Below are 15,263 nucleotides of genomic sequence, written 5' to 3' on the forward strand. Positions count from 1 at the left end.
TGAAACTAACTCGATTAAAGATTTAAAATTTTGTATAAATTAAAAACTAAATTCAGAATATAAAAAGTTAATTTAAAATAAAAATATGTAATCCCTCCTCTAATAAAAAAAACAAACTAATAGCCGCCTTGTTAAATGTTTATTTTATTGTTTTATATATAAAAGACATAGTAACATTTTAATTTTTTTTGTGTGTGAAAAAAGAAAATTACAACTTAAAAATCAAACATTGAGAAAATTCAAAACATAACCCTTATCAATTAACCGCAACTCAAGTTCCCTATCCTTTTTAAGCTTGATTATCTTGTTTGCAATTCCATTCTCTTTCTCTTACAATATGTTGGAGATTCCAATGACATAGTTACTCCAATATCCAAAGAATTTTCGTAACATTTTAGTCTTTGACCTCTACATTTTTATTCAATTTGACTTTTACTCTTTTATTTAGAGCAAATTAATCTTCAACCATTTATTGCTCACATGACATTATTTTGTCAATAAGTCATATCAACAAATAATTTAAAAATTATAAAAAATATTTAAAATAATAAATAAAAATTATAAATTTCAGAAGTTATGAAAACTATTAAAAATAAAAAAAATTGAAAATAATATAGCATTTCCTTATTCCTGCACTTAACTCCAGAGAAAACTCCACAAACTCTTCAATGTATCTCGCTTTCATCGATCAATATTTCATCAAATTGTCAAAGGTATCAATTTTCAGTTTTTATTTCTTCTTTACTTAGAAATTTTCAGGTTATCATTTAAATTTTCGATATTATATATTCTTTTTGTGATGTTAAAGAACTTACACATCCTTTTTGAGTTTTTTTACCCCTAACTTTTTTTAAGGATAATTCTTAGGTCATTCAAGAGCAAGGCCTTTGTAAATTAGAAAGCACACTATTGAAGATTTGATGTATGGTGGGAATCTATGGCACTGAATAGCGCAAGACATGAATTAAACCCATAACCTCCATGATATATAGGTCTCGTGGATCGAAGCCACGACTTTGCTTTTTAGCAACTTAAGACTTAAGAGATGTCTTTTGTCTTTTTTAGAGTCGAGGATAAAATCTTAAGGAGGTGCCAGTTCTTTAACAATAACCAAAAGGGACAATACACCTTTCTTCAATATTGAGGGAGAGTGTGTTGATTTTTCAGCTGCACTAAAAAAGGACAACATTATTATGTTGTTACCACAATAAGTTCTAACAAATAAAATGTCAAAAAAAATAATTAAAACATATGATAAACACAATACAACATAAACAAAATAAGAAAATAATAGAACTTAGAAATTTTAGCGCACATGTATATGTGTGGACACCATATATTTAAAGCTCTAATATGTACAAATAACATCCAATAAAAAATGGAACACATGATTTACAACTAACAAGGAAAGATTAAGGAGGAGAATTGGTCATAATCGCTCTTGCTTGTTATGTCAGTATGAAAAGGAAGATATTTTACAAGTGTTCAGAGATTGTCCAGCTACAAAAGAGGTTTGGCTTCAGGTTGTGTCTTTTAGCCAACAATACAAGTTTTTCTCCAAAAACTTAACTGAATGGAATATAATTTAAGTGGTAACCTATGGATGTCTAATGTGGAAGTTAGTTGGGCCACTCTTTTTGGGCTGCTTGTTTGGCGAATTAGAAAAAATAGAAATTTAGAGTCTTGGAACACCTTTGAAATAGTTAAATCATCAATTACTTAGGCAAAACAGTATACCTTGGCGCATAAGAAAACTTCAATTAGTCAGCAGGGAATTGATTCACATATTTCATTGTCAAGTAATTGTTGCCTTTTGAATACTGATGGGGCGATAAACTTGATTTGTAACATAGCTTCTGCCAGAGGTGAATTGTAGAAACTGAATGAAGAGTGGATATTTGATTATAATCATTATTTGGGGGTTTGTTCAATGTTTGAAGCAGAGCTCTGGGAGATATAGATGACTTAAATATTGTACAAAAATAAGGTCTGAATAGAATATTGATCCAAACTGATAACTTAGAAGTGGTCAAAATCATTCAAGACAACCATCTGATATATTCGTCTTCAACCTTAGTTAAGAAGATTCTTCAATTGCTTCATTCAATTGGATAATGGAAAATTAGACATGTTTCAAGGGAAGATAATAGAGTTGTGGATTTGCTAATTAAAATGGTGTCTGACAAGGACCATAATGTTCAGTTTTTGAGGAGGTTCTTGAGGAGCTCTTACATCTACTAGAGTTTGATATAGATAGCAATGCTTTTGGCTTAATTTAGTTTGTTGTAATGCGTCTTTTCTTAAAAAATATATATATAAATTAGTTTAAATTGTGAGTAAAAATAAATTTAAATTAGTTTAAATTGTGAATAAAAATAAAATTAAATAGGTAAATAAATGTGATTAAAATATTAAATACACTTCAATTGCTTTCTAGTTTATATTGTCATTTTTCTATAGCTCGTTAAAATAGCATCATATTAGGTAACATTATTTGACGCTTGATCAAAATATCAAAATATTATCATATCGGTGAAAGAAAAATTCAACATTAAAAATAAATTTATAAAATACTTATTTAACAATTGAATTATAGATAGAGTGACAACTTACTTCAAAAAATTCTCATAAATATTGAGTAGTTAACTTATTATTCTAAGTCAACGAACAAAAATATAAATATAAAAATGATAAAAGTGAAAAAAATTATTTAATAAATTTAATGTATATAAAAAATTATTAAAATAAATTTTTAGTAGAAGTGATAAAATTAAAATTTTGTAAATACTAGTAACATGGAGAAATTATTATATAAATTCTTCCATCACCTCAACAACATTCCATCTAAGCCATGTAAGCATTTTTTCCACAACAGCCATTATGTAAATCAATCAAGTGATAAGAGGAATGATCATAATGCATACTAAACATTGAAGGCACTAATAATATTTTCATAAAAACAGTCTACATATTAGGGAATGTGGAAATAAAACAAAACCCTTAAAAAGGTACTTGTGTAACCAAGTAGCACTGCTAAAATTGAAAACAAAAAAGCATTATTTTCTTCAAAGAGAGGATCATCCAACTGAAGTTTTTACCTACCTATTCTCCAAACCAACACTCTCTCTCGCTAGGATTCATCAAAGAAAGTGAGGACTAATCAACCCAGCAATTTCAAGAAATCCAATGCGATCTTTCCCACCAAATATCTTCTTCAGCTTCTCATCACAGTTTATAATCTTCTTGTTTTCAGGGTCCTATACAAATGGTTAGAGGTTACCATGTTGGTATTATTCAGAGCAAACACAGAGGGCAAAGCAAAATGAAGGTAACTAAATTTCAGAAAGACTAGTTCATTTCGTTGGAAACCCAAGTTTCATGCATCATTCACATAGCTGTCTAGTAAGACATAAGCTCGATAACAAATTCAAATGTCTCGCAAATGTACCTACCCAAAACATTTTATCAAGCAGAAAAAATGGTTTTTGAGCAATCAGCTTCTCACAAACGATTCTTGGCAGTAATCAGAATTTCAGAAGCACATAAAAGACATTGCATAACTTTTAACATGTCATTATGATGAATGCCCCAAAGGCAGCCAACAATATTAACTCGGTCGAGGCATTAATTCCTAGGCTTCAAAGCTTCCCTTTGATCCTAGAGGACTAACTGGACGCCTTTTGCCAACAAAATAAATATCCCGAACATGCACCGGCATCGACCGTAATGTTACCCTTAAACAAAAGAACCTAGTCAAGTTAAATCATAACAATGAAATTGCTGAGTTATGTTCGTTAACTTCACATATAGAAACTCATTTAGAAACCCCACAGTTTCAAAATCCTAAATGTTCAAGGCAGATACATTATCCAAATGAGAGCAAGAACCCTATAGAGCCACCCTGAATTCAAACTACTATACATATATGAAACAGAAATCATAAAATTTTATCCAAAAGAATGTGGACATATATTTACCAGTGGGAAATTATACATTCACCATAAAAGAATTTATACATTCACAACCACAAGGTATAGAGATAAACATGTAAAACCCATCCAAAACCCTTAGATATTCACACCTCACGACAACCGAACACGGAAACCCGTTTTAGGATATAATATAAATACTTTAAAGAGGAAAAAAAAACAGAGACAACAGACCTGAAGATTGTGCTCTTTAATGTAAGCCCAAATCTGCTTAAGGGCTTGAGTTCGGGGAATTTCAGGGACTCCTACGACATCCTGCATCTCAGGCGTTACACGACGTGGCTTCATGATGCCGCGTGGCGTCCGGGGGCCGGTGGCGGGCTGTGAACCGGTGGCTAGGGTCACAGTGCGTACCGTGCGCACGTTAGTTGGAGGAAGGAGGCTAAGAGAAGAGAAGGATTTGGGTGAGAAGGAGACCGTTTGGGGAGAAATAAAAGTAGAAAGAAAAGCAGAAGAGGCAGCCATTTTCGTTTCCTTGGAGATTGTTTGGAGGAAGAAGCAGAAGATGTCTGGAAGGAGGGTTTTGCGTTATCCTCTTGTTTATTTTGAATTTTGGGTTTTTCTACAAGAATATATATCCATGGAAGGATATACCATATATGTTGCTCACTAAAATCCGATTCGATTTAAAAAATTTGATAAATTTTTTAAATTTTAAATTAAATAATTTAAATTATTTGAGTTAATCAAGTTATTTGGATTAATTCAAATAAAAAAATAAGTATAAAAAAAGTAAAACTACGCATTTTTATAAATGTTTACTTTTTTAAGTTAAAAGTCAAAACTATTAAGTTAAAAGGTAAAATTACGTTATTTTAATAAATATTTACTGATTAAGTTAAAATGCAAAATCATTATATTATTTATGTAGTTAAATAATTTTGCACTTCATTTACTAGTTAAATAATCGGTTTATGTAAACGCAACATTGAGTGTAAATAATAAGATTTGTTAACTCGACTTAACTCTATTCGATCCGATTCAAAAAAAATTTAAATTGAGTTCGGTTGTTAAAATAGGATTCGTCAACTCGACTAACTCAAAATTTTTGACTTAATTCGATCAAATACTCACCCCTAACCATATGGGTGAAAATATAGAAATAACATAAAAATATATTTAAGTAATGATTTTTAAATCTAATAATTATTTAAATAATTTCGTTAATTAGATTTATTTTTGGTGAATTATAAGATAAAAAAAAATCTTAACAGTAATGCGATTAGTGCAACTCGAATACCCTAACTACTGAATCAAGGCATGGAATTTTAATTGTATTGGTAAGGTTAAAACTTAAATGTTGTGCTCAAATTTAAATTCAAATTCTTAAAAGAGTGGGTTTATATTAAATAAATTTTTTTTAATATAAAACTTGTATTAAAAATTTGGTGATATGATAATTCTTCAATTTAATTAGTACTTAATTGTTTAGTAATATTAACTCCAATTACATAAATACATCCTTATTGATGTGATATCACAAATTAAATGACATTAATTTTAATTATAAAAATATAAAAATCAAAGATGTTAAATTTTTTAAATATAGAAATAATTCTATCACTTATACAAAAATTATTTTTCTAAAGATTACATAAAAATCAATATATTATTCACACTATCATTTTAAAAAATGTTTATAATATCTCAAGCGAATTTAAGGGTAGATAAGGATAATAGCTCCGAAAAATTAAATTTTCCTATTTATTTTTTTTTAAAATAATAAAATTATAAGTTAATATATAATAAATTGTATTTTGGTCTCCTACAAATGAAAAAAAAAATCCCTTTAAAATGACAAAATTATAAATTAATAAACGATAGAATTATGTTTTGACCTCTCAAATTTTTATAATTATATTTCAAGCCCTAATTTTTTTTTAGATTCACCTTGATATCCACCTTTTTTTTAAATATAATTATTTCAGAAAGTGTTATATGAAAGGTTGTTTTTAAAAGGGAAAATATTTGGTACATTGGGCTAAATTAGCTATATATGCCTTTTTTTTTTTAAATGGCCTTTTAGATTTTTTTTTTTTGAAAATGAGGGAAATAGGTCATTTTTTTAGAGAGATTGTAAAAGCATGTCTAGCTGGGTGCGCTTTACTCCAACAGTCATTTTCCCAACAGCCTTTTAAACGTTGACAGCGATAAAATTTCTTAAAAGACCAACAGTAATTTTTTTTCCTATAAATATCAGGTAATTTTTCATACTTTTCACTCAAATTCAACTCTCTCTATTCTCTCTAAACTCTCAATTCTCTCAATTTTCATTCGAAAATTACCTATACACTTGTTTAAAAATATTATAGTTTTATTTAATTATTTCGTATATTAATTTCGATTAAATTTTCATGAATGGCAAGCTCTCTAATTTGTTTCGACAACAAGCACATTTTTACAGCTCAAGCAATAATGGTGAGGAGAAAGTATAAATTTTGTTATTTTCAATTAAGTTAAATTTAAAATTTTAAAATATTTTATTTTGTCGATATAAATAAGCGGATGATCGTACTTTTGAGTGGTCCATACATAATTTGTCAAAGAGCCTAAACACCAAAATTCGTGGTTACTTACAAGATGCAAGATTCTTGCATGTGTTTCATATGCTCGAGAGCTGCAAACTCAATCCTACACTCATCAGCATGTTGGTGGAAAGATGGAGGCCCGAGATACACAATTTCCATCTTCCATGCAGAGAGTGTACAATCACACTCAAGGACGTAGCTTTATAACTCGGTTTACCGGTGGATGGACCAATCGTTACGGGGTCAGTGATGGTTTCTAGTAAATAGGACCTTTGCAAGGCATTTTTGGGGAAGGTGCCAAACAAGTTTCAAGGTGGTTGGATAGATATGAAGTGGCTGGAGAATAATTTCAAAGAACTTTCTAAGGATGCGTCCGACATCGTCAAAGAACAATACGCCCAAACATTCATCTTGAGGTTAATTAAAGGCATTCTAATGCCTGATAAATCTCAAAATTTGGCACACATAAGGTGGATACTACACCTAGTTAACTTCAAAGAATGTAGACGACTAAGTTAGGGATCAACCGTGTTGGCCACTTTGTACCAGAAGTTGTTTCGGGTGACGGAACTGGTTAAGATGTCAATCAGTGGTTGTCTGCTCCTATTGCAGTCATGGAAATCTACCATTTCTATGTCCCCGAGTGAATGACCCTTATACGTTCCAACTGGTGACAAGGTATGTAATATCTCGAATTAGGGCCTAATCAAAATAGTGGTTTCGAGACCACAAATCCGAGATAGAAATAATTATTTCATAATTATTTTTAGATCTATGATATGATTGCATGATTTTGTGAAAATTTCGTGAATAAATTCTATGCATAAAGTGCTTAATTTGAAATTAGGGACTAAATTAAATAAGTTGGAAAACTTGCATCTAGACGTTTTTAGTCTAAAATTGCTTTGGAATATTAATTAGGAGGTATTAAATAGCAATTTAACCAAGTTCTAAAATTTTGGACAAAAATGGGCTTGTACATGAAAAATTACAAAGAAAGGCATTAAGGGCATTTTTGTCATTTGGTAAATATAGTCATTAAAAAGGGAAAAATAACACAAAAATGGAATCATCTTCTCCATAAGGGCTGCCAAATTTTGCTTGTCACCATAGCTAAGGTTTCAACATTTTTAAGCCTTGATTGTAAGTGATTTCCATGCCCATTTTTAATGCTCTTTTCAATTTTAAAATCTAGAAAGCATGCTCTATCATTTTCTAGCAATATTTTGAGCTAGGATGCATGTATGAAAATTTACCCATGTGTGACATAATTGTATTTTGATGAATAATGAAGGAATATGATGGTTTGATGTGTGTTTAACAACTTTTACCTAGTAGTTTTATGTGAAAACACCTAAAAAGGGACTTAATTGTAAAAGGGTAAAATTGATGGTAAAAATCTAATTTTTACTGTGAAATTTGGGCTGTTATAGACACTAGGAAATTCGGCTATGCCTAGATGTCATGGGAAATGCATGTAACTCATTGTACAAACTTAAAGACTCAATTGTAAATAATTGAAAAGCTAGGGGTAAAATGGTAATTTTATCCGAGCCCGTTGTTTTGATGAATGTGTATATTGAATAAATTAATTTGGCATTCTAGATCAAGAGAAACAAGATTCGAGTTGTGATGGAGGGAAAAAAAGTTTACGAGGAATAGGCTCGATTTCTAACATTTTGTACCGAGGTAAGTTCATGTGTAAATGTAGTAACATAATTGTCATTTTAAGTAATTTAATGTTATTTATATGATATGATGATTATTATCATGAAATATTATGCTTTGTGGATTATTGTTTAGTAATATGCAAATTATGTGAGTTACTTGATAAATATGAAATGCTACCAAGTATCGGTTCCGACATTCCGTGGAAGACAGCAAAGATGTGTGATTGAGAAAAATCCCGTTTGAACCTTGGGAATAGATTAGGATATAAGTGACATGTCACTAGCATATTTAAGTTCCGAGCTCGTTAAGTTGAGTCCGAGTTCGTGAGATGTAACTAGGCATCCGAACTCGTTGAGTCGAGTCCGAGTTCACTTATGGATGCGAACGTCCGAGCTCGTTGAGTTGAGTCCGAGTTCGCTTATGGACGGGTTACATGGTAGCTTGGCTACATAATTTCCGCAGGCTATTGAGCTTGTCTAGCTGCGGGTATGGCACTTATGTGCATGCCATTCGTGTATCCAAATTATATTCCGATGTGTTCAATGGGTGAATCTTAAGTGGATAAGAAGAATACTTAAGACGAAGGTGACATGTTCGTAAGTGTGGTGAATGAGAAAATTGGACAGGTATGCGCTTAAACACTCGAGTTGAGAACTTGGTATGATGAAATCGTGGTAAGATAGTAAATGCAAATGTAACATGAATGTCTTGGAGATATTTATACAAATGATGTTTTATGTTGGATTGCATGATTATGTTACTAGCTATTTACATCTGAACTTACTAAGCATTTATGCTTACTCCCTCATTTCCATTCTTTGTAGTTTTGACAAGCCAGCTCGGAAATCGGGAACGGTCGAAGGTTCGCTCACACTATCTGTGGACCATTTTGGTATAGTGGCTTGTATATTTTGAGTATGGCATGTATAGCATTATAATCATTTGTGTATATAATCTTATGATATGGCTATTGAGTGGTAAGGAAATGCTTGGTAATGATTAGCCATTGGAATGACTAATCAAAAATCATATTTAGTGTTATATATGCTTGTAATAGCTTCAGTGGTGTCGGAACAGTGATTTGAGATCACTAAATCCGACAAATGAGTGGAAAATATTATTAATTTAGTGAATATAAGTTAAATGTGAAGTTAGGAAAATTTTTGAAAGAGCGAATAGTGTACTAGAAATAAACATTTAAAAAATTAGAATCGAAAACGAAGTATCGAGAGTTTGAAAATTTTAAAACGAGCCATAAATATTTTTATAAATATTTATGGAGTGTTAATAAGTTAATATTAAAGTTTCTTCAAGAAATTTTAAAGTTTCGATAGTTAATTAAATTAAAAGGACTAAATTGTAACAAATGTAAAATTATGGGAAATGATTAAATAGTTTAAATGATAAAAGAAAGAGGGTTTAAAAGGAAAATAGACTCAAGGTCTATTTGGGCTGGACGGCAAGGGGCATGAAATCAATAGGAAAATTGATGAATTAACGGCAAATTTGGAATATTGCAAAATTTACTTAATAAAGCTAGGACTAAAGTGGAATTATCTAGATTTCTGTTTATTTTTCTGCATTCTCATCAGCAAAAACACCATAGAAGGGTTTTCGTAAGCTTGTTTTTCATATTTTTACTGCAAGTAAGTTCAATTCTTGATTATTTCTTGAAATTTTTGTGTTTTTATGACTTTTACAACTAGGTCCACTTGTTGAATTCATTAGTTTTTGATTCTATGAAAGAAATTGGAAGTTTCTATGAATATGTGCTGGAAGTATATGATGATTTAGCATGGAATTAGAGCTTTAAATTGTTTATATGCTGATTTTATTGAAAGAATTGAATGGAAAGTGAATGTTTGGGACCTAATTGTAAAAGATTTGAAGTTAAGGTTTTATGTGGAAATTCTAAATTTTAATAGTTGTGAAATAACTTATATTGTCTAGGTAAAGTATTAATTGAGAAAAATCAGCTCAATTGAGAGGCTAATTGAGTAGGGACGAAATCATTATTTATTAAAAGCTTAGGGGAAAAATGGTAACAAACAGCTTGCACTAAAACAATTTTGGACAGCAGCAATAGACTAACTTTGAAAAATAACCATAAATTGTATAAATCGAATTAGAAGATGAACAAAATATGAATTTAAAGCTTATTGAGTCTAGTTTCTTATAGAAGAAACGGTGTAAGCAAAAGATTTGTAAATCATGAGATATAATGAATTTTGTAAGATAAGGTCAGAATGAATTCGGGTTCCCCTGTTCTGACTTTGAAAAATCATAAAAAATTGAATAAAAATAATTAGGGGCTTAAATTTATATGTATAGAATCGTGAATAAGTCTATTTTCAAGAGAAATAAATGATAACATCATCTGAATTCTGTACGAGATAATTAATTTTTAGTGAAGAAGGGTTGGAACTGTCAGACAGCAGAACAAATGTGACTTTAAAGAATAAACTGTACTTATTGAATAAACCAAAAATTCTGAAAATTTTATGATAAGAAGATATGTGAGTATAGTTTCAGGGAAAATTAGTGGATCCTAATTTGGAGTTCTGTAGCTCAAGATAAAAATAATTTAGTGACTATGACACGGATGGACAGCATTGAATATAAATGGTAAATAGTGAAATTGCAGATAATGTTACTTATAAGCAGGTTATAAACATTAAGGATGTGAAATAGAATGAATGTGAAGTCAATACTGATAGGTGAAAATTTTTATATTATAGATCAAGAAATCGAGGATAAATAAGGAAAAGATAAAATTCCGGAATAGTTCCAGAAATCTCTACAACTACTGCAATTTGTTCCGGGTAAGTTTGTATGGTTAAATTATTAAATTTCAATGTTATTTTATGAATGGTGATTAATATTTATGTATGTTAATTGTTGAAAATAATTAAATCATGTACAAAAGTTACGAAATTGAATTGAGTATTTCGAAGGAACGGAACGCAGGAAATGAGTACGATCGTTCAGTGAAAAAGATGAATTGACGGTAAATTACCCAAGTAAACCGAGATTCAGCATTTGTTGTGAATTCTCGTATTTACTTTCTGTTTAGCTCTTACGAGCTTCCGTTAACTCATATGAGTTTCAGTTAACCCTTTTAGGGTTTCAGTTTAGCTCTAATGAGCTTCAGTTAGCCTTCGGGCTTCTGTTTAGCACTTATGTGCTTCAGTTAGCCTTCTGGCTTCAGATCACGATGTACTCAAATCCGTAAGTCGTTCCTTAAATGGACAAGTTCGTAAGTCGTAATTGTAACGTATGGAAAAAGAAATGTATGTAATGTTATCATTATTATTATTGAGCTTAATTAAGTAAATTATTTTTAAAATGAGATTATGACTTACAGGATGAAAGTAACTTACTAGAAATGTCCATATGATTTGAATTTTGGAAAACTAATATTTGGTAAGATTTATAGCTAAAGCCGACGAACTTACTAAGCTATAGTCAGCTTACTTGTAATGTTTATTGCTCTTTGTAGATTAACGGGAGGGTCAAAGGATCGGATCATCATGCTCAAGTCACACTATCTCGATTTTTCGGTAGATTTTGTTATAAATACTTTAAATGGTTTATATGCCATGTATAGGAGCTTATATGACTATGTTTTGTATCAACTCATTAACATATTAGTTAAGTTAATATAAGTTGATATATGATATGAATGGAAATTAACTAAGATGTTTAAATACTACTTGAAAGTATGAATGGATATAATGTTAGATAAAATAAGAATTAATGATATTGTTATGAAACGAATGTGATTTGGATGAAGATTTTATTTGTTGAGTTGTTGTTGTGTTGAGTTGGTTGCAAATTTGAAATTGCAGGGAAGGTTAGATGTTTCTAGACGGGTTATATTTAATTTTTTTTAAAACAATAATAATTATATTACGAAAAAAATTTCCGGAGTACTTGAATAAGTCCCTATTCATTTATAATACGTGATTTAGGCCTCGAGGGTTCATAAAAGAAACATAACGATTTAATTTTATTATATTTGTTGTTTATTCATGAATTGTTTGTAAATTTACCAATATGTTTGGTAACGCCTCATAACCCTATTTTGGCGACGGTTTGGAATTAGGGGGTGTTACAATGCTTATTGTGCTATCTAATCCATGGAAATTCATAAAAAGGTGAAATTTTCTATAAAACAATATCATACAGCAGTAAAGACGTGAGTTTGAAAAATCACTAAAAATAGTAGAGACAGAATTAGATGGTGAATAAAATATAAAATTGAAGCTTATTGAGTATATTTTCATATGGTAAATGAGTTGTATTTTATGATAAATTTGAGTTTTGGTGGAATAGGGTCAGAGCCATTTCTGAATCCCCTATTTTGACTTTAGAAATTCACTAAAAATTATACAAAAATAATTAGGAGTCATACTTTATATGCATAGATTCCTTATTAAGTCTACTTTTAAAAGAAACAAACAAAATAGTCATCTGAATTCTTTACAGAGATAAAAGTGATTAGAAGTGAAAAGAGGTTAGAGCAGTCGAACACTAAAACAGGGGAAACTTTAACTAATAAACTGTACTAATTGGCCGAACCAAAAATTCTGGAAAAAAATTATTAAATATATATGTGAGTCTAGTTTTAGGAAAAATTTACATATTTTAATTTTGAGTTTTGTAACTCAAGATATGAATTTTTTAGCGACTGTGACGCAGATGGGCAGTTTATTACGAAAGGTAAAGTAAATTGTTTGAAATTGTTTAAGTGATAATTTAAGTCTGTTAACGCCTCGTACTCGACTCCGGCGACGGTCTCGGGTAATGGGGTGTAACAAGGTAAAAATCATTTGATAATAATATGTAGTTAATATTAAATGTTTTTTTATTTATTATATGTTTGAATTAACATATCGCTTGAATAGGTGAAACCATGGGTCGAGTTATGTAGGACTACTGAAGCAGCTCAAAGATATCTAGCTACTGTTAGATCAATTGTAACACCCCATACCTGGTCCAGTTGTTGAATCCGAGTTACAGGATGCTACAACAGTAAACTAGAACATTCATATACAATTTATTCAATGATGTTTAATAAAAAATATATTCAAGTTAATTCCATATTAAACATGTATTACAATCAAAATCGAGTATTAATCAAACTTACAACATGTAACATCCTATACCTGGTCCGGTCATTCGACCCGAGTTATAAGATATTACCACTATAAAATGTTAACACTATTCATCAATCAATCAAACATAGACAAAAAGATCATTTCATAATAAATTACAATCATTTTCATACTATTCAATTATATTAAGACCTAATTTGAGCTTACGAAACATTTAAAACAAACCAGGAACAATTCTAGATTAAATTGAAACTTTTACAAAAATATAGGTAAAAAGTGAAAACATGGGTCAGACAACCTTGTGTCTAGGCCGTGTGACAGGGCAGAAACCGTGTAGTGTATGGACATGGTCGTATGGCTAAACCGTATAGGAGGGGACACACAGTCGTGTCTCTAGACTGTGTAACTAATTGGTGTCATGTGGACCTAAAATCACCAAAATTAAATAGAACATATGGCCGTGTCATACACAGTTGTGTGACAGGCCGTGTGTACTTAAAACACCTTCAAACTCAAGCAATGCCGTCCATTCTTTCTTAGAAATCGACATGTACCATTTACATCTATTTATACCAATTCAAACCTCATTATAACATGTTAAAACATGCTAATTTAACATTTAATCTAAGCCTAACCAATATGCCTCATTCGGCACCACAATTCAATAATGAAACAACAATCATTCATTACCATTCATGCCAAGATTTCTCATGCCTAAACATACTTATACAATCATCATTACTTTAACTAAGATATCATTAAGTCAAGTTCAACCAGTGATCTAAAACATAATAATTTATTTTCATAATTTAAGCATACCTTCCTAAACCATGTCTTTAACCATTTTATACCATTCAAGTCATTCACTGCAAAAATCAACAATTACCAACATTCAATATCAAGTCATGTTATTACCTAAACTTACACCTAATGTCATTCAAATATTGGCTAACATCATCAACTTACTAAATGTCAACTACGTACCAAGCATTTAATATATCAATGTTACTTATAATCTTATTCATAACCAAAGTACTAAAGCATGATCATTAATTTGCAAAGTAGGCATCCTATATACATGCCACAAGTAACCAGATGTTCAAACATTAAAAATCTACCGAGTCAGATATAATAGGTGTGAGCTCTTGTTGATTCGACCGACACGTTCAGAATGTCTAAAATCTACTTAACATAATAACAAAAGTAAGTATGTAAAATACTTAATAAGTTCATACAATTCAATTTAATAACTTACTCATTTAATAGTTAAATGCATATACCTATTCAAAATATTTTCTTTATCATGACATAGTTCAACAATTCCGGGTCAATAAGTAATGTTAGTTCAACAATTCCGGGTCAATAAGTAATGTACATACAGATATCCAAAGTTCATATTTCATCCACATTAACATCACAAATGCACACTATTTATCTTTGAATAGAACTTTATAAAAGAAACTCAATATACGAGTGCAAATAATATCTTATGATCATCCGAGCTAATCGCATATAAAAATATATGTGTCAAGTTACCCATCCGGGCTAAACCTTTGACAACATAGAAAATAAATTGATTAGGGCCATAAATACATGTAAGGTTATCAATCTAGATTAAACCTTTAAAACAACAACAGATTACTAGTCTAGGCTAAATCTGTTTAATGTATATCTAAGTTCGCAACAAATGTTGGATCTCGGTTCAGTCGGAAACCAATCTGAAATCTTGTATATGAGACTTTTACTATGTCCATCAGAATTGTATCACAAATCAATTCAATCCAATTCATTACCAAATAGTTCGATTCCAACTTACAATAGCTTATATATATAAATAATTAACATAATTTAACAACAATTTGAAATCACGTAAGTCATATGAACTTACCTAACAAAATGGTAACACTTTAGATATGAGGGACTATTCGACAATTTTCTATTTTTTGTCTAAGTCAACA

General features: G+C 30.3%; 1 protein-coding gene across 1 annotated transcript; it reads right to left on the reverse strand.

Annotated features, from left to right (window-relative positions):
- Positions 1-2,924: 2,924 nt before the first annotated feature.
- On the reverse strand, positions 2,925-4,592 carry LOC107938387 (SWI/SNF complex component SNF12 homolog). Its single transcript, XM_016871517.2, has 2 exons — positions 4,164-4,592; positions 2,925-3,257 (listed from the first exon to the last, which is right to left on the reverse strand). The coding sequence occupies exons 1-2, from the start codon at positions 4,452-4,454 to the stop codon at positions 3,141-3,143; spliced, it is 408 nt and encodes a 135-aa protein (XP_016727006.1). The 5' UTR covers positions 4,455-4,592; the 3' UTR covers positions 2,925-3,140.
- Between the last annotated feature and the right edge of the window lie 10,671 nt (positions 4,593-15,263).

The sequence above is a fragment of the Gossypium hirsutum genome, chromosome A12 (assembly GCF_007990345.1).
Source record: "Gossypium hirsutum isolate 1008001.06 chromosome A12, Gossypium_hirsutum_v2.1, whole genome shotgun sequence".
NCBI classification, from domain to species: Eukaryota; Viridiplantae; Streptophyta; class Magnoliopsida; order Malvales; family Malvaceae; genus Gossypium; species Gossypium hirsutum.

Coding starts and splice junctions, on each gene's coding strand:
- LOC107938387 (XM_016871517.2), bottom strand. CDS start 4,454: ATGGCTGCCTCTTCTGCTTTTCTTTCTACTTTTATTTCTCCCCAAACG. Junction 3,258..4,163: donor TTAAAGAGCACAATCTTCAG/GTCTGTTGTCTC, acceptor CCATTTGTATAG/GACCCTGAAAACAAGAAGAT.